The following is a 21,420-nucleotide window of genomic DNA, read 5'->3' as shown; positions in this document are numbered from 1 at the left end:
GTGCATTCAAAGAAGAGAGGATTATATAGAGAGATAGTGTGATGGTGCATTCAAAGACAGTAAGAGGAATAAATAGAGAGATAGTGTGATGGTGCATTCAAAGACAGTTAGAGGAATATATAGAGAGATAGTGTGATGGTGCGTTCAAAGACAGTAAGAGGAATATATAGAGAGATAGTGTGATGGTGCATTCAAAGACAGTTAGAGGAATAAATAGAGAGATAGTGTGATGGTGCATTCAAAGACAGTTAGAGGATTAAATAGAGAGATAGTGTGATGGTGCATTCAAGACCAGTTAGAGGAATAAATAGAGAGATAGTGTGATGGTGCATTCAAGACAGTAAGAGGAATATATAGAGAGATAGTGTGATGGTGCATTCAAAGACAGTAAGAGGAATATATAGAGAGATAGTGTGATGGTGCATTCAAAGACAGTAAGAGGAATATATAGAGAGATAGTGTGATGGTGCATTCAAAGACAGTTAGAGGATTATATAGAGAGATAGTGTGATGGTGCATTCAAAAGACAGTTAGAGGAATATATAGAGAGATAGTGTGATGGTGCGTTCAAAGACAGTAAGAGGATTATATAGAGAGATAGTGTGATGGTGCATTCAAAGACAGTAAGAGGATTATATAGAGAGATAGTGTGATGGTGCATTCAAAGACAGTAAGAGGATTATATAGAGAGATAGTGTGATGGTGCATTCAAAGACAGTAAGAGGAATATATAGAGAGATAGTGTGATGGTGCATTCAAAGACAGTTAGAGGAATATATAGAGAGATAGTGTGATGGTGCATTCAAAGACAGTAAGAGGAATATATAGAGAGATAGTGTGATGGTGCATTCAAAGACAGTTAGAGGAATATATAGAGAGATAGTGTGATGGTGCATTCAAAGACAGTAAGAGGAATATATAGAGAGATAGTGTGATGGTGCATTCAAAGACAGTTAGAGGAATATATAGAGAGATAGTGTGATGGTGCATTCAAAGACAGTAAGAGGAATATATAGAGAGATAGTGTGATGGTGCATTCAATGACAGTAGGAGCAATATATAGAGAGATAGTGTGATGGTGCATTCAAAGACAGTTAGAGGAATAAATAGAGAGATGGTGTGATGGTGCATTCAATGACAGTTAGAGGAATATATAGAGAGATAGTGTGATGGTGCGTTCAAAGACAGTTAGAGGAATATATAGAGAGATAGTGTGATGGTGCATTCAAAGACAGTTAGAGGAATAAATAGAGAGATAGTGTGATGGTGCATTCAAAGACAGTAAGAGGAATATATAGAGAGATAGTGTGATGGTTCTGTACCGTGGCGCTGGCTGCCCAGAGACACCAGGAAGCGATCCCCTAGTCTGGAGGGGAGGTCGGAGGACGTGATGACCACCGTGTCGGGACCCATGGCGTGAAGCAGGTCCATCACCTGCAAGAGAAACGAGAAATAAAGAAACCCTGCCATCAAGCAGCTGATTCTCCCAGTGGACAGCAAGACTCAGGACTCAAGGGTTTTATTGCCACGTGTACATAGCTCCAGTAGTTATGACTATTAAAATCTGAGGTCAAACTCTATAACTCCTCCCCCTTCAGTAAGGAGAACTTCCACACCACCACTATGTGCACAATACATACCACCATTACAAAACACTCTGCTAGAAGAGGCAATGACCCCGCCACGAAGCAGCTGATACTGGGAGTAAGCTAGCCATTGTTTTCATGATTGTTCATTTTTTTGTCACGCTATTAAACATGTTAAAAACAAAAACAAACAATAATAATAACAAAGAAAATAAAAAATATATTCTCAAATAGTTTCTGTTCAAAAGGGGCGAGAAGAAGAAGCTTCAAAACTGTTCTGGTCCTCCTTTAGCAAACATGATTCATGGAAATCAGGTCATCGTCATCCGCGTTATTTGACTCATTGTTTTAAACAAATCATCCCTTTGTACAAAACAAACAAAAACGAATGATCTTTCAGGTAAACTAAAACAGACGGGTCCTGCTCATGACATTCAGGATTTGGTTTCTGAATGAGAGTTTTAGATAAAGTGTCTCATCGCTGCAGGTATTCCACAGATGAACACCTTTTGATGCAATGTTTGGAATTTGTTCGTATGGGTGTTTCCTCTCAACATGTGTATGCTTTCTCTCCGCGTGAAAAGTCCCTGGATATTATGAGGTCATTATTGATTTGCGGCTTTGAACATCATTTGGATAGTTTTATAGTCAACCAGAGGCCGGTTCAACTGACCCTGGATATGTTTGAGTTACCCGGCTTACCTAATCCAAAACAAACGCGCTCTCGCTAAGCGGTCCGACGGCGCTGGATATCAACTCGTTAACTCAAGCCAGGGTTTCTCTGTCCGACATTATGATGTGATATGAATGATAATGGGACACATCGATGTCTGCACTCACAGTGCCGCGGACTGTACTTAATGTGACTCTGATCCGGTTACTTATGTTGTGGCAGATATTTCAGTGAGCTTTCTTAACGCTAATGTTATAGTAGTCAGATTGCTCTGAAGATGGAGGTGATATTCTATTCATGTTCGCGTTCACACAGTCGCTGATTGTTGCCGGCCGTCTTTCCTGCAACGGCAGCTTTTCTGTATTTCCTTTCTCCTGTAATATGACTTGATCGCTTTAAACTCTGCACACTGAGCTCTGATTGGTCAGCAGGCAGTGCTTTCACTGAGTTGAGCTCTTAGCCTGCAACCTAACCTGCTCCGGAGCAGGTTAGCCGCTCAGCATCAGTTACCATGGAGATCTAGCCGCTAAGAAGAGAACCAGCTTCGTAGGACCGGAAACCCAGAGTTACCCTGAAGTTAGCCGCTAAGAGAACATCCGGCTCTTTGTTGTTTCTTTGTTGGCTGTGGCTTTGATCCTGGATCAAGTGTTTAAGTCATGGATGTTTAAAGTTTAACTTCTTCATATGTCTAATATTATAGTTGACTTTTCATTCAGGAAGTATGACGCTGCGCTGTCAGTACGCTTCTCCATGTTTGTGATTGGTCGAATGCTCCAGATACCACCCCTTTCATGTGAACGTGCACCTAACTAGATAGGACACGGCTGGCTTGAGCGATCCACTTGATAACCAGCGTCGTAGGACCGTTTAGCGAGAGCGCGTATGTTTTGGATTAGGCCAACCGGCTAACTCAAACATATCCAGGTTAGGTTGAACTAGATTTGTAGTATACCCCCCAGGTTAGCCGCTCAGCATCAGTTATCATGGAGATCTAGCCCGCTAAGAGAACATCCTGCTTCGTGGTACAGGCCTCAGGCCTTGTCGTTTTAGTGTTTTTAGTGTCTATTTGTTGGTTCTCTGTACATAGTTCTATGTATAACTCGTATGGCTCTTTTTTGCAGGATGAAGATAGGATGTGTGTTTGTTGTATATGTGTTCCCTCAAACCTCCACACAGTGCATCATGTATGGAAGTACGAAGGAGCAGTACAGCATCAACAAGGAAGCTTGATTCATTCGGTCTTTGGCTTTATTCAGAATGGCTATTGATTTGGATATGTTGGCTTTGATATAACGTATATGTGGTTTCCAACTTAATGTATTGTCTATCATTATCATTGGTTTTGTTTGCGTTCAATGTTCATTTATTTTGGTCAAACCAGATCTTCGTCCCGCTCAATAGGAAGGTATGAAGGGTTATATAGCGAGAGGAGTTTCACCTCCACAGCGTCTTTCTCCGTGGTGATGGTTTTCCCCGTCAACAATCTGAAACAGAAGACGAACACATTCTGTCAGAGGACTGAGAGTTCTACACAGAAAGTGAGGAACTATTAAATGACGGTGAGTGGCCGCTGCTGTACTCACTCAGCCTCAAACTGGTTGGGGGTGATGATGTCCGCCACAGGAACCACTTTGTTCTTGTAGACCGGGTACAGGTTCTGAGGGACGTACTGTGGACACACACACACACACACACACACACACACACACACACACACAACACACACACCACACACACACACACCACACACACACACACACACCACACACACACACACACACACACACACACACACACACACACACACCACACACACACACACACACCACACACACACACCACACACACACCCACACACACACACACACACACACACACACACACACACCACACACACACACACACCACACACCACACACACACACACACACACACACACACACACACACACACACACACACACACACACACTGGTGAACACACTGATAATGCTGTAAAGGTGGCCTCTCCTCAGACCTGTACACTCATACATTGAGCCAGGATAGCATCATATTACTGATTGGCTGAACTACTGCATCCACAGTCTTTCTGTCTGCAGGACGTTACTGTGAGCAGAGCAGCTGCACGTTAGCCTGATGCTTCCCATCATCAGGGGTAGTACGAGTTCTGTGTCTCTGATCTTGTTTATAAGATATATCAACAACAACATGACACCCGTATACAAGATGTCTCCGGACGTAAACAACAACATGACGTCGGAGCTCTGTAAAAACAAAGCTGTCTCTGCCGTCTGACGCTCTGTTTGATAGGGTTAGGGTTAGGGTTAGCTAACCCTAACCCTAACCCTGACCCTGAGATCTTGTTTTCTGATCTCTGTAACATTTGACGGGGAACCCCCGGTGCAGACATTACTTCATGTTCTTAATAACCCGTATCAGTTTGTAGATATTGCCGCATCATTTGGATATGTGTATTGAAATGAAATCACGTTAAAACATTTGAATTTTGTTGTTGTTGTTGTTGTTGGTGTTGGTATTTACATGGAGAGAAGCCAGTAGTTTGAGTGACACGAGTAAACAGCAATGATGCCGCGGTACACACTCCTTTTTGATCACATCTCTGCAGGAGTCACTGTGGTGAAAACCCGTTTGAATGATCCTGTGATTAAATCAATGAATCAATCAGTGGACTAAATGGTACAGTTGTTAGTGGACTAGCTCCTCAGTGGAGAACAGCCGCAGTGATTAATAAACCCTCCTGAAGCTGAAGGAAGAACAGCAGTGTGTGGGCTCAGCTGGTTATAACTGATCAGAATATGATGCTAATCCCCCAAAATGCACGTCTACACATTGTGTGACACACAGACACACACAGACACACATAGACACACACTGTGTATTTCTGTCAGATCACTGTAATCCATGTGTCAGTGGGAAATGAGACCTCCCACTGAAACCCCCACACACACTTAGTTTAAAGGCACAGTACTCCCTGTTAAACATACATCTGACAACAGCATTAACACACACACACACACACACACACACACACACACACACACACACACACACACCCACACACACACACACACACACACATGTGGACACACACACACACACACACACACACATGCGCGCACACACACACACATGCGCGCACACACACACACACACACACACACACACACACACACACAGCTGGTCTCACCATAGATCCATGGTCCCCGAGGACAGGGTCACACACTGGAAACACAAACAGAGACGATCGAAAGTCACTTCCTGCAGCTGACTCCTCACAGGAGGCCCAGCGCTTGGGGCCAATATGAGTAGAACTGTGTGAATATGTACATGTGTACGTTTTTGTCAGATCGCCAAGCCCCGTTCGAATGGGAAATGGGAACGGAGAACTGAAACAGTGAAGTGTCTGAAACTACAAACCATCATCTGAAACATGACTGATAAAGATCGTGATGGTTTCTAATTGAAGTCTCATTCGGCCCAGTACGGCTCCCAGGCTTCTTCACACCTTTCACACGGACTGGCTTCCTTCTGCTTTCTCCACCCTCAGAACACTGTGACTGTTCTCCGGCAGATCATCACACAGATGGTATTGGTTATAACTCACTGTGTGTGTTCTGTTGTAACCTGGCAGATCTTAAGACTCTGTCCTTCCAGCTGGAAATAGATCTGTTAAATGCTTTACTGAATAACACAGCGTTGGTTTGAACCTCATGAATATCCCAGTGTGTGCTCTCTCACCGTACACCAGGTTGGGGTTGGCTCTCTTCAGCTCCTGGACGATATCCACCACCATCTCCAGGAAGGACGTGTCTCTGGTGTACCCTGGAAACACAGCAATACAGTTATCAAATCATAACCGTATCAGTCATTGGCTCATTGCACTGTGTATAAATAAACAGTTCTGCTACTCGACTGCAGTTTTCCAAAGCAGTATACAGCCAGCTCATCTAATGGATCAAAACATGTTTGTTCTCCTGGGGCTGACTTTGATGAAGTTGTAGCAAACTCAAAACTACCATGTTTGATCATAATAATGTGAGAAATGGATCCAGCATCCTCAATAGCCTCCAGAACCCTAACTGTCCAACTCAGCCGAGCATATGCAGGTTAGCATCTCAACACGTCCAGGTTCACAGGGGCAGCAGGTATATTCAAAACACTTCAACACAACAACATCACCTTAAATCAGACTGCAGTGTGTGTGTGTGTGTGTGTGTGTGTGTGTGTGTGTGTGTGTGTGTGTGTGTGTGGTGTGTGTGTGTGTGTGTGTGTGTGTGTGTGTGTATAGGATGACGTGTTCACCTGTTAACACGTAGTCGTACTTGTGCACGTTGTTCAGTTTGATTCCTTCGTACAGAACGTGGAGCTCATCGGCCGTCAGAACCTGACCCCTCCAGTGAGAGTAACCTGCAGAGAGGAAACACACACACACACACACACACACACACACACACACACACACACACACACACACACACACACACACACACACACACACACACACACACACACACACACACACACACACACACACACACACACACACACACACACACACACACACACACACACACACACACACACACACACACACACACACACACACACACACACACACACACACACACACACACACACACACTCTTTACAAGGCTTTTCAGACACCCACACACACTCTGTACATGTACATGTACGTGTGCATCTGGACCCGGTGACAACATTACCTATTGACGCAGCAACCACTGTAAGTTATATTCTTGTTTAATTAGACTTCTCTGTTTCATTTATTCGACTCTGTATAATTGTTACTGTAGCTTAAACGGCTAAATCGCTTTTGAGAGATTTTAAATCTCAGATCTGCTCAGGCGAAACCTGCTTTACAGCTCTCAGCACTCAAGCCTGCATTATTAACATAGGCAGGGCCAGTCTATTGATTGCGTGAAGTAGAACCGCGTGACTCAGTCATCCTTTAGCTCAAAAAGCATTTAAATACCGCATTTAGAAACTGATGAACTCAGTGTGCATCTGGACCCGGTGACAACATTACCTATTGACGCAGCAACCACTGTAAGTTATATTCTTGTTTAATTAGACTTCTCGGTTTCATTTATTCGACTCTGTATAATTGTTACTGTAGCTTAAACGGCTAAATCGCTTTTGAGAGATTTTAAATCTCAGATCTGCTCAGGCGAAACCTGCTTTACAGCTCTCAGCACTCAAGCCTGCATTATTAACATAGGCAGGGCCAGTCTATTGTCGCCCATCAGCTGTAGATAGTTAACTAATTAACTTCAGCTGTGAGAACTGAGCAATCAGGCGTCCATTTCGGGTAGCTCTTTCCTGGAGCGTCAGCTTCAGCGGCAGACAGGCTAAGACTGACAAAGACATTAGAGTCCTACAGGAGTCAAAGACTGACAAAGACATTAGAGTCCTACAGGAGTCAAAGACTGACAAAGACATTAGAGTCCTACAGGAGTCACGAGGGAGGCAAAGAGGAGGCCAATCCTACTTTGATTGAGCTAAGTATCGTTGGTGTTTTTAATTTTTAATTTTGTTGTTTAGCCCCTCATGCTATAATCATGTGTATTTTCTCCATTCCTGTTCATGTGTCTTCTCGCAATTATCACTGGCCCCGTGTATTTCGTAATCGATATAACCGGCCTGCTCTCGTCTATCCCACATGCTCCACTGAGATCCAACATCTAGTTTCAGGTGGCCTGTGGAACTGCCAGTCAGCTGTTCCTAAGGCTGACTTCATCTCTGGCTACACCTCCCTGCAGTCTCTGGATTTCCTTGCTCTCACTGAGACCTGGATTACTCCATCCAACACATCCACCCCAGCAGCTCTCTCCACTGCATATTCCTTCTCCCATACACCCAGACCCACTGGCAGAGGAGGTGGCACTGGTCTCCTGCTCTCTCCCAAATGGAGCTTTTCCCTCTTCAAGCTACCTAACTTTACTCCTTCCACCTTTGAGTTCCATGCCGTCACAGTAACCCATCCTATACAGTTAACCATTGTTGTTCTCTACCGTCCACCAGGCGCCTTGGGGGACTTCTTGGAGGAATTAGATCATCTCCTCTCACACATCCCTGAAACTGGCCCTCCCGCTGTACTTCTCGGAGACTTCAACCTCCAGATGGGGAAGATAGACGAACTAACATCTCTGTTAACCGCCTTTGCTTTCTCACTCTCTCCGTCCCCACCGACTCATAAAGCTGGCAATGTCCTTGATCTCATATTCTCAAGGAACTGCGCTACTTCTAACCTCTCTGTAAACCCGCTCCACACATCCGATCACTTCTTCATTTCATTCTCTCTATCCCTTTCCAAATATAACAAACTAATCTCTTCCCATCCTACACTTGTCCGCCGTAACCTTCGCTCCCTCTCTCCCTCTACCTTTGCCTCGTCGGTGCTCTCAGCCCTCCCTTCCTCTGATTCGTTCCAACTACTGCCTCCAAACTCTGCTGCAGAAACTCTCCTCTCTACTCTCTCATCCACTCTGGACTCGCTCTGTCCTCTGACATCTCGGCAGGCTCGTCAGTCCCCTCCGGCTCCCTGGCTAAATGATGCACTGCGTGCTAATAGAACCGTCCTTAGGGCAGCAGAGCGGAAATGGTGGAAATCCAAACACCGTGACGACCTCCTAACCTATCAGGCTCTCCTCTCCTCTTTCTCTGCTTCGATCTCTCAGGCAAAAAGCACTTTCTTTCAAGATAAGATCCAATCTTCCTATTCCAATCCTAAAAAACTATTTTCCATCTTCTCCACCCTCTTGGACCCTCCAAAAGCTCCTCCCCCCTCCTCACTTCTGTCAAGCGACTTTGTTACCCCACTTTGAAAAAAAGGTTAATGATATTCGCTCTTCTTTTTCTGACTCACCTTTACTCACCGCTGGGTCACCAGACCTTCCTTCCACCAACACACTAACCTCCTTTTCCCCTCTCTCTCCAAGTGAGGTTCTTACCCTCATTACCTCTGCCCGCCCTACCACCTGTCCTCTGGACCCTATCCCTTCAAACCTCCTTCAGACTATCGCTCCTGATATTCTACCGTTTCTCACCCATTTCATCAACACTTCTCTAACTTCTGGTCACTTTCCAAACAGTCTCAAGGAGGCAAGAGTAAACCCTCTCCTAAAGAAACCCACTCTCAACCCGTCTGATGTTATAAACTACAGGCCTGTCTCTCTCCTCCCGTTCCTGTCTAAATCACTTGAACGCGCTGTCTTTAAACAACTCTCCTGTTATCTCAATCAGAACAACCTTCTGGATCCGCACCAGTCTGGTTTCAAGGCAGGTCACTCCACAGAAACTGCTCTCATTGCTGTCACGGAGGAACTGCACACTGCCAAAACTGCATCCCTCTCCTCTGTCATCATCCTGTTGGACCTGTCTGCTGCATTCGACACGGTGAATCATCAGATCCTCCTTCGCACTCTCCAAAAACTTGGAGTTTCAGGCTCTGCACTTTTCCTCCTCACCTCATACCTGAAAGACCGTACCTACAGGGTGACTTGGAGAGGGTCTGAGTCCGACCCTTGTCAATTAACTACGGGGGTCCCTCAGGGCTCTGTTCTTGGTCCCCTCCTCTTCTCCTTGTACACAAACTCGCTCGGATCAGTCATTAGCCCGCATGGTTTTTCTTACCACTGCTACGCTGACGACACCCAATTAATTCTGTCCTTACCCCGCTCAGAGACCCAGGTCGTCGCACGCATCTCTGCTTGTCTAGCTGACATCTCTCAGTGGATGTCTGCTCACCACCTCAAGCTCAACCTTGACAAGACTGAGCTGCTCTTCCTCCCGGGAAAAGATTGTCCAACTCTTGACCTGACAATCAACATCGGCACCTCAGTTGTTTCCCCGACTCAGACTGCAAGGAATCTGGGTGTGACCCTAGATAACAACCTGTCCTTCACTGCAAACATCGCTGCTACAACCCGCTGCTGCAGATACACGCTTTACAACATCAGGAAGATACGTCCCCAGCTGACTCAGAAAGCGACTCAGGTTCTGGTCCAGGCTCTCGTCATCTCACGCCTAGACTACTGCAACTCCCTCCTGGCTGGTCTACCTGCATGTGCCATCCGACCTCTGCAGCTCATCCAGAATGCAGCGGCTCGTCTGGTTTTCAACCTTCCTAAATTCTCCCACACCACTCCGCTCCTCCGCTCCCTTCACTGGCTTCCGGTAACTGCTAGAATCCACTTCAAGACACTGGTACTTGCTTACCGTGCTGCGAATGGATCTGGCCCTTCCTACATCCAGGACATGGTTAAACCGTACACCCCAGCGCGTGCACTACGCTCTGCATCAGCCAAACGACTCGTTGCGCCCTCGCTGCGAGGGGGACCCAAGTTTCCATCGGCGAAAACACGTGGGTTTGCTATCCTGGCTCCAAGATGGTGGAATGAACTCCCCATTGACATCAGGACGGCAGATAGCTTGCACATCTTCCGGCGCAAACTGAAAACTCATCTCTTTCGACTCCACTTCGAGCGTTAGAACGATTAACGAAGCACTTTTATACTAATAAAGGACTGGATTACCTAAAGCCAGTTGAGTAGCACTTGAAATGTTTGGCTCTATGAAACCTGATATACTTATATGATTCTGTTTTCTTCAAGGTTGTGTCTTCCTGGTCGAATGTACTTATTGTAAGTCGCTTTGGACAAAAGCGTCAGCTAAATGCAATGTAATGTAATGTAATGTACACACACCTCCACTATAGATGCTGCTGACACACACTTTAAAGCTCCTGGTTCACGGTTATAGTTTTTACTCCTGATTGTTTGCAGGTTAGGACATCAGCGCAGGAATGTAGGACGGTGCTTCGCATCTTGATCTTTCACACACTCTGATGGTTAATACAAATCAAACGTGCAACAGGCAAACTAAATGGTACATGGACTGTACTATGAAGTGCTTTATCCAGTCTTTACAACCCCTCAAAGTGCCGTACATAAATATACAGCTCATTTGATAGAAAGTCAAACTGCCGCTGAGGCACCAGATGATCCATTTGTGCATGTATTTCCATTCACCAATATGAACCTATACGTTTCCCATATAACTGCCCGAGCCTCTCCTCAGGCCTCCTTCTGCTTTTTCCCGTGCTAAAAACCATATTCCTCCTGGCGCTCTACTCCCACCTCCACCTGTCTGCAACTACAGCAGGTGCTCAAAGAGGCGCAGTGGGCTGTAGCCCCATTACAACCCACTGGGTGCTGGGTCAGAGTCTCCAGTCCCGTCCCCCTGGTGGGAGGATTTTATGTATTCTTGTAGCACTAAGAGTAGCTAGCGTTGTCTCTTTAGTCCAACATTAAACGTGCTTTAACTGGAGAAGTTAAGACCAGTCCAAAAACGCCACTGGCTGCACGAAAGCTCTGGAGGAATGTGAGGAGACTGCTAATGTAAAAACATGTGTGTGTGTGTGTGTGTGTGTGTGTGTGTGTGACATGCTTGCTGCAGGTGAGTCACAGCCCCGTCACGAAGGGGGGGGGGGAGAGGGGGTCCTTGTCGCTAAGCAACAAGCCGGGAAAAAGCCAAAGGGGCTAAGAAAGAGAGATGAGTAGTCAGAGCGCTGTGTGTGTGTGTGTGTGTGTGTGTGTGTGTGTGTGTGTGTGTGTGTGTGTGTGTGTGTTGTGTGTGTGTGTGTGTGTGTGTGTGTGTGTGTGTGTGTGTGTGTGTGTGTGTGTGTGTGTGTGTGTGTGTGTGTGTGTGTACAGATAAGAGCTGCTTCTGTTGTCATCATTGTCGCAATTCACCACGTCTGCTGCTGCCTCTCCTCTTTAACTCCCTCCTTAATACAAAATATCTCCCTCTCTCGTCTCAGATACGTCACACTGAGTTACACACACTCTCCTTGAAGAAATTGCAAATGTGAGAATCCAAAACACGAGATCTGATTAGAGCGGCAGAGACTCAGGAATGCTTTCATGGTAAGGTCAGTGAGACAATTCACTCCAGAGATTTAGCTGCAGCTATTCTGTACCAGAGGCCCAACAAACACTGACCCCTGATATCAAAGGTTATTCTGATCTTCTCTGACATTTCTGTGTGGGTCCCTGAAGGCAGCATCTCCCTGGTCCAATGGGATGTTTCCATGTGAATTAGGATTATTGGAGAAAATAACGTGTATGATACTTTCACATTTAGTTCAGCAGGATAATCTCCAAATTTTAACATCACTTTATGATTTCTGAAGAAAAAAGCTAATGTTGGGCTATAAAGGAACTAAAGCACGGTCACATGACTTCACGTCACCACCGCTAAGCTAAAGGTGGCTAATGTTGGGCTATAAAGGAACTACAGCACGGTCACATGACTTCACGTCACCACCGCTAAGCTAAAGGTGGCTAATGTTGGGCTATAAAGGAACTACAGCACGGTCACATGACTTCACGTCACCACCGCTAAGCTAAAGGAGGCTAATGTTCCCCTGGTCTCCAGCTGTGTGCGTCACTCTTTAGTGTCCCCTGGTCTCCAGCTGTTTGTGTCACTCTTTAGTGTCCCCTGGTCTCCCAGCTGTGTGCGTCACTCTTTAGTGTCCCCTGGTCTCCCAGATGTGTGCGTCACTTTTTAGTGTCCCCTGGTCTCCCGGCTGTGTGCATCACTCTTTAGTGTCCCCTGGTCTCCCAGCTGTGTGCGTCACTCTTTAGTGTCCCCTGGTCTCCCGGCTGTGTGCTTCACTCTTTAGTGTCCCCTGGTCTCCCGGCTGTGTGCGTCACTCTTTAGTGTCCCCTGGTCTCCCGGCTGTGTGCTTCACTCTTTAGTGTCCCCTGGTCTCCCGGCTGTGTGCGTCACTCTTTAGTGTCCCCTGGTCTCCCGGCTGTGTGCGTCACTCTTTAGTGTCCCCTGGTCTCCAGCTGTGTGCATCACTCTTTAGTGTCCCTTGGTCTCCAGCTGTGTGCATCACTCTTTAGTGTCCCCGGGTCTCCCGGCTGTGTGCGTCCCTCTTTAGTGTCCCCTGGTCTCCCGGCTGTGTGCGTCCCTCTTTAGTGTCCCCTGGTCTCCCGGCTGTGTGCGTCACTCTTTAGTATCCCCTGGTCTCCCGGCTGTGTGCGTCACTCTTTAGTGTCCCCTGGTCTCCCGGCTGTGTGCGTCACTCTTTAGTGTCCCCTGGTCTCCCAGCTGTGTGCTTCACTCTTTAGTGTCCCCTGGTTTCCCAGCTGTCTGCGTCACTCTTTAGTGTCCCCTGGTTTCCCAGCTGTGTGCGTCACTCTTTAGTGTCTCCTGGTCTCCCGGCTGTGTGCGTCACTCTTTAGTGTCCCCTGGTCTCCCGGCTGTGTGCGTCACTCTTTAGTGTCCCCTGGTCTCCAGCTGTGTGCATCACTCTTTAGTGTCCCCTGGTCTCCAGCTGTGTGCATCACTCTTTAGTGTCCCCTGGTCTCCAGCTGTGTGCATCACTCTTTAGTGTCCCCTGGTCTCCCAGCTGTGTGCTTCACTCTTTAGTGTCCCCTGGTTTCCCAGCTGTCTGCGTCACTCTTTAGTGTCCCCTGGTCTCCCAGCTGTGTGCTTCACTCTTTAGTGTCCCCTGGTCTCCCAGCTGTGTGCTTCACTCTTTAGTGTCCCCTGGTCTCCCAGATGTGTGTGTCACTCTTTAGTGTCCCCTGGTCTCCCAGATGTGTGCGTGACTCTTTAGTGTCCCCTGGTCTCCCAGATGTGTGCGTCACTCTTTAGTGTCCCCTGGTCTCCCAGCTGTGTGCTTCACTCTTTAGTGTCCCCTGGTCTCCCGGCTGTGTGTGTCACTCTTTAGTGTCCCCTGGTCTCCCGGCTGTGTGCGTCACTCTTTAGTGTCCCCTGGTCTCCAGCTGTCTGGTCTCCCGGCTGTGTGCGTCACTCTTTAGTGTCCCCTGGTCTCCCGGCTGTGTGCGTCACTCTTTAGTGTCCCCTGGTCTCCAGCTGTGTGCATCACTCTTTAGTGTCCCCTGGTCTCCAGCTGTGTGCATCACTCTTTAGTGTCCCCTGGTCTCCAGCTGTGTGCATCACTCTTTAGTGTCCCCTGGTCTCCCAGCTGTGTGCTTCACTCTTTAGTGTCCCCTGGTCTCCCGGCTGTGTGTGTCACTCTTTAGTGTCCCCTGGTCTCCCAGCTGTGTGCTTCACTCTTTAGTGTCCCCTGGTTTCCCAGCTGTCTGCGTCACTCTTTAGTGTCCCCTGGTCTCCCAGATGTGTGCGTCACTCTTTAGTGTCCCCTGGTCTCCCGGCTGTGTGCGTCACTCTTTAGTGTCCCCTGGTCTCCCGGCTGTGTGCGTCACTCTTTAGTATCCCCTGGTCTCCCGGCTGTGTGCGTCACTCTTTAGTGTCCCCTGGTTTCCCAGCTGTCTGCGTCACTCTTTAGTGTCCCCTGGTCTCCAGCTGTGTGCGTCACTCTTTAGTGTCCCCTGGTCTCCAGCTGTGTGCATCACTCTTTAGTGTCCCCTGGTCTCCAGCTGTGTGCGTCACTCTTTAGTGTCCCCTGGTTTCCCAGCTGTCTGCGTCACTCTTTAGTGTCCCCTGGTCTCCAGCTGTGTGCATCACTCTTTAGTGTCCCCTGGTCTCCAGCTGTGTGCGTCACTCTTTAGTGTCCCCTGGTTTCCCAGCTGTCTGCGTCACTCTTTAGTGTCCCCTGGTCTCCCGGCTGTGTGCGTCACTCTTTAGTGTCCCCTGGTCTCCAGCTGTGTGCGTCACTCTTTAGTGTCTGCATGTGTTGTCCAGTTGTGTCTTCATTTCTTTTGGGAAACCTTTTACTCTAAACTCTGTCACTGATCCTCAGGATGATGTTATATTTACTGAGAAGCAGCATCTGTGCAGATGTGTTTGTGTTCTCAGCTGATTCATGCAGGGGGGAACACACTGCTCATTCAAGGGACTGCAAATCAGATCAAAATATGACGGGTTGTGAACACCGAGGGGAACATGATGCAGACAGAATACTAACTGCATCTTTGCTGCTTCAAAACCAGACGGAAAGCCGGTGTCACATTCTGGGTTCAGCTTCTGAGTCACCAGCCTCCCGAAAACTAGAGTCACTGAGCTGTGAGCCTCGACAAACGTCTCGCTAAAACCCCGTCACGACACCAGGGGCTGGCGCTGACTCACACACACTCACTTAACTACAACAAAGCACAGACACACACACATTCTCAAAGAAGCACGCTTGTTCATCGCTCTCACCTGTATGGTTGGAGAACTGCACAGAGTTGATGGAGTCCACCTCAAACCCTAAAACCTGAAGACAGAGGGACAAAGAAGGTGTCAGGACTCTTTAAAGTAGAGACACTACATACTGATATACACCTGAACATCAGCAGGAGAGGACTCTTTAAAGTAGAGACACTACATACTGATATACACCTGAACATCAGCAGGAGAGGACTCTTTAAAGTAGAGACACTACATACTGATATACACCTGAACATCAGCAGGAGAGGACTCTTTAAAGTAGAGACACTACATACTGATATACACCTGAACATCAGCAGGAGAGGACTCTTTAAAGTAGACACTACATACTGATATACACCTGAACATCAGCAGGAGAGGACTCTTTAAAGTAGAGACACTACATACTGATATACACCTGAACATCAGCAGGAGAGGACTCTTTAAAGTAGAGACACTACATACTGATATACACCTGAACATCAGCAGGAGAGGACTCTTTAAAGTAGAAACACTACATACTGATACACACCTGACCATCAGCAGGAGAGGACTCTTTAAAGTAGAGACACTAAATACTGATATACACCTGAACATCAGCAGGATAGGACTCTTTAAAGTAGAGACACTACATACTGATATACACCTGAACATCAGCAGGATAGGACTCTTTAAAGTAGAGACACTACATACTGATATACACCTGAACATCAGCTGGAGAGGACTCTTTAAAGTAGAGACACTACATACTGATATACACCTGAACATCAGCAGGAGAGGACTCTTTAAAGTAGAGACACTACATAATGATATACACCTGAACATCAGCAGGAGAGGACTCTTTAAAGTAGAGACACTACATACTGATATACACCTGAACATCAGCTGGAGAGGACTCTTTAAAGTAGAGACACTACATACTGATATACACCTGAACATCAGCAGGAGAGGACTCTTTAAAGTAGAGACACTACATACTGATATACACCTGAACATCAGCAGGAGAGGACTCTTTAAAGTAGAGACACTACATACTGATATACACCTGAACATCAGCAGGAGAGGACTCTTTAAAGTAGAGACACTACATACTGATATACACCTAAACATCAGCAGGAGGGGACTCTTTAAAGTAGAGACACTACATACTGATATACACCTGAACATCAGCAGGAGAGGACTCTTTAAAGTAGAGACACTACATACTGATATACACCTGAACATCAGCAGGAGAGGACTCTTTAAAGTAGAGACACTACATACTGATATACACATGAACATCAGCAGGAGAGGACTCTTTAAAGTAGAGACACTACATACTGATATACACATGAACATCAGCAGGAGAGGACTCTTTAAAGTAGAGACACTACATACTGATATACACCTGAACATCAGCAGGAGAGGACTCTTTAAAGCCTCAGAGATCTAACTGTGCACACAAGAAAAAATGCTAAAGTTTTCATCCTATACAAATCTAAATCTGCCATCAGTTGAAAGTTATGCATAAGGAAACACTAAAAAGTCAAACAGAGATGAGGTTTCTCTTCTGAAAGCACCAACAGCCATCCCTAAAATATTATAACTTTGCATGTCGGATTGAAAACGTTTTCAAATATTGTATATCGTGACATTTCTTCCATATCTCTTCAGTCATAATTGCAGCATGTAAACAGAAATCTGGACAAAAAAAAGGGACGAAAAACTCGTTGGATTATATGAGTGGAGATAAGAACGACTTCCTGTCAGATCTGAAACAGCTATAAACCAACTTTCCTCCCGTGTCTTTGTCTTTTTAATTAGAGACAGAGAGAGACACGGGACCAGCCTCATGCAGGTAATGGTTATCTGAGCGTCCTCATTCATTGTGCTGAAGCGGGAAGACAGAAAGAGTCTTTTGTTCGGAAAAACAAGCATGAGCTTTGAGAGAGGAGACGCTGATTCACCCTCTTTGACCTTCAGCCTCTCCAGTGTGTCTGAGGAAGAGCCTCTGCACAGTGCTGGATGTGATCTGAGAGATGCACTGCTGTCGTTCGATTGCAAAATGCATTCGCCTGTAGTAGTCTCAAGGATGCAAAGGCTTTATCATCATATGCACAGCTACAGTTTAGTTATGGAAATGAAAACCTGAAGTCTAATGCTGCGTTTGCATCGCTCTGATCGCTCGAGTTTCACCGCGGCTGTCAGCTGTGTTTACTGGCGTCATTCAAACGAGACGTGCTGGCGAGGGGGCGGGGCTTATCTCAATGTCTATTCTATTTTATCTGTTTTATTGTGTTGCTCTGTTGGAGGACGCTGTCGGCTTGCTATCCTGGCTCCAAGATGGTGGAATGAGCTCCCCATTGACATCAGGACGGCAGATAGCTTACACACCTTCCAGACTGAAAACTCATCTCTTTCGACTCCACTTCGAGCGATAGAACTATTAACAAAGCACTTATATACTAATAAAGGACTGGCTTATCTAAAGCCAGTTGAGTAGCACTTGAAATGTTTGGCTCTATGAAACCTGATGTACTTTATGATTCTGTTTTCTTCAAGGTTGTGTCTTGTTGGTCGAACGCACTTAATGTAAGTCGCTTTGGATAAAAGCATGAGCTAAATGTAATGTAATGGAGGAGCCTGTGACCTCAGCTTTTCATTGATATAACTACACTGTAGCTCTGCACACATGACAACAAAAGCCTTGAATCTTAGATGCTATGGTAGATACCAACAACATCAACAAAATGAACATATTTGACCGTGATTTAATTGTTAATACAAGTTTCCAAATGATGCTGAAGTAACAACATACTGATACCGGTTTGTGAATAATTAATGTGTGTGCAGACAAGACGGCAGGAGAAACGGGTTTACATGTGTGTTTTCTGGATGGCGAGCTGACCGACTAGGCTAAGCTAACATGTAGCTGCTCCGTTCAAACTCACAACAACTTGATACAGACAGAAATAAAGCAGTGACGTGTTCTCCATGTCACAGACAGTCTGTGGGTCGTACATAACTTCCTCCAGTTTCTGCCTCTGTCAGCTGCAGTTGAACAGGAGAAGTGAAAGAGACGTGCATGAAAGCCCAGCAGCCATTAGGATAACAGAACACACCAGCAGCGGGATACAAATAGACTCGGCTCTTCAGGAGGACCACGTACTGAAGCCTCAGGATCACTACTGGTGGAAATATAAAAAGTATATCAAACACCATCGGCATCATCATCATCACCGTCATCATCATCATGCTGGTGAAAGGGAGCGGGAACGTGATGTCATTAACTACAAGGTGGCCATCTTTGGAGGATATGAAACGGAAGCTGCACTTTTTAAAGTAGAGACTCTACATACTGATATACACCTGAACATCAGCAGAGAGATAGGTTGTTGTGCTCCTATCTCTGTTTCTTATCTATATCTAATAGAACTGCTCGGGTCTTGATAGATTGAGTGGGGAAGTTCATGAGATCTTTCTAGAGGGTTATCAAGAATAACTTTTATCCAATGACCTTTCCCCTCTCTGTCTGTGTCTGTGTATTCTCTTGTTCTGATTAACCCAGCCAAATCTTTCTTCTTGTTTTGTATCTATATCTACGCCGGGATCCGGAGTCGAGGCTGATCCTCTTGCTGTAGTCCTGTGTCTTGGATCCTCTATCCTGAGTTCTGGATTAAGTCGTGGACTTCGGGTCGTGGCTGAACCTGTCTCTGCGGTCCTGCCTTGGGTCTCGTCATGCTGCTTCCCTGATGGCTTCCACAGGATTGGAGCTGACATACTCGTGGATTCATCTTCTTATTACAGACACATGCATTTCCTAACATTCGGTCTATATGCTGTAAAATGTATTATCTCTTCGATTTACACACGGCATCTATTGCACGTCTGTCCGTCCTGGGAGAGGGATCCCTCCTCTGTTGCTCTCCCTGAGGTTTCTCCCATGTTCCCTTTAAACTGTGGGTTTTCTCTGGAAGTTTTTCCTTGTACGATGTGAGGGTCTAAGGACAGAGGGTCTAAGGACAGAGGGTCTGAGGACAGAGGGTCTAAGGACAGAGGCTCTAAGGACAGAGGGTGTCGTTTTTCTCATACTGATATTCTGAACAATCTGTGCTGTTGTATTTGCTGTAAAGTGTCTCTACTGTAGGCTGTTTTTATTTTATGTACAGCACTTTGGCTCCACCAAACATCGTTTATAAATGTGCTATATAAATAAAACTTGATTTGATTCATAACAACCGTGCCACAATGTGACATCAACGGCAAGTCGGCCATCTTTGAAGAATACTGCGATTACCTTCACGTGCACAGCGGAGTAACTTTAAACGTGTTAAGCATGGTCGGGGGGGCTCTGTGATGTTAGTGGCTGGAACACACACTCCTATGACCAACGGAGGACTACGGGATTACATTTTAAATGCCATTTTTGGTGAAGAAATTTGCAAATGACATCGTACAAAGTTCGTACGATCAAACACAAATGGGTCATCCGTCTAAAACCGTCTCGTTTGAGTTAATGTTCTATTCCTCTGTGTGTTTATAGTACAAAGCGAGTTTAGGAGGATTATAAAGGATGCATGAAAGGAACTGGACTGTGTGACACATAAATAATATCATATGGCTTCTTTAAAATGAGGAATTTTTATATATTGGACTGTATTATTCTAATATTTAAGATGACCTTATATACAACCCATCTTTTATTTTGTATGTATTGTTGTTATACCTGTCTGTGTTATTTATGCTCTCAGTGTTATTATTGATTTGATTTCTATACATTTAGTTTTTCCTATTCTCTGGTTGCATTGTTGGGAATTTGAGACCTTCTACATGTTGTTAGAGAAACTGTTAATCTAAATAGCAATACTATTGGATGTAAAGGGGAATGTGGGAAAACAAACAAATAACAGGTAGAAATGTCAAGCAGTACACGTGAGGTCCTGAAAGGGTTAAAGGCAGAGGAGGACAGATGTGGATGGGGAACACCTGTCCTCACGTTTACTGCCTGACATTTGAAGCTGAAATCTGGGGGTTTTCCACAGTCTCACAACCGCTGTTTACTATAAAACCGTCAGGGGAATAGAACCAACGCACACCGTCAAACAGACACGGTGTGAGGCGGATGGCTGGTTTGTATTATGATGTACATTTATTCACAGAAATGGCATTAACACGAGTGGGTTTATAATGTAATGCCATGGTCCATTTTGTGTTGTCTGGAAACTCCTGTCGGCAGGTGTATTGCCGGACATTTGAAGCTGTTATTTGGGGTTTAACCACATTATAACAATCATTTACGGCCTTTTTTTAATACAACTAACACGTATATTAACTCAGACAGACACGGTTTCAGGCGGATTACCGTTTGTAGTACCATATCATTTGCATATTACTTCACAATAATGGCATTAACATGAGTGGGTTTAGTATCAGATTCTCTGGAGCAGCGTGACCGACGAGGTCGCGTCCGAAGCGGCTGCAAGGTGTCCGATAATGGGTGCATGCGGTTTGTATTTACCTGCAATGGGAAAGAGGCGCTCTTGTTGCCCACATACCCCCGGACTACATGGCTCTGTATGGACAGGACACGGCACTCCATGGCCGAGGAGGGGAGGCAGATCAATCCGTTACTTCAACGAGGATCCCGGCAACACATCGGAGAAACAAATCACACAACCGGTTTGGAGAAGCTAAGCTAACCGAGGCTAACCCGCTGTGTGTGTGGAAGAGAGTGGTGTTTGTAACCATGGACGAGAAAAGAGAGAGAGGCGAAGCTGCGTTCATTCCTATGAGACTCGCTCACTGGTGCATGAAGACAGAATAGAGAGGCTGTAGAGTCACAAAGTACCCGGATGTGGGCCCACTGAGCATGCGCAGTTGAGTTGTTGAGTAAAAATACATATATACGGTATACATACAGTATACAGACATATGCTAACAATACTTGTTAGTGCAGTAACTATGCAACACTGCTGCAAAGCTACTGTATTCTCTATTCATTATTATTTATATC

General features: G+C 45.8%; 1 protein-coding gene across 1 annotated transcript; it reads right to left on the bottom strand.

Annotated features, from left to right (window-relative positions):
• Positions 1–1,322: 1,322 nt before the first annotated feature.
• Positions 1,323–21,196, bottom strand: LOC117556732 (pyridoxal kinase-like; the record flags this gene model as incomplete). The annotated part of the gene is given in 8 exon segments (XM_034232225.1): positions 1,323–1,434; positions 3,698–3,743; positions 3,843–3,928; positions 5,467–5,501; positions 6,018–6,101; positions 6,582–6,686; positions 15,441–15,495; positions 20,926–21,196. Coding segments are annotated over 8 exon segments (604 nt in total), but the record flags the coding sequence as incomplete, so codon positions are not given.
• Between the last annotated feature and the right edge of the window lie 224 nt (positions 21,197–21,420).

Source organism: Gymnodraco acuticeps, unplaced genomic scaffold, assembly GCF_902827175.1.
Source record: "Gymnodraco acuticeps unplaced genomic scaffold, fGymAcu1.1, whole genome shotgun sequence".
Lineage (NCBI taxonomy): Eukaryota > Metazoa > Chordata > Actinopteri > Perciformes > Bathydraconidae > Gymnodraco > Gymnodraco acuticeps.
This window is presented reverse-complemented; position numbering and strand designations above follow the sequence as displayed.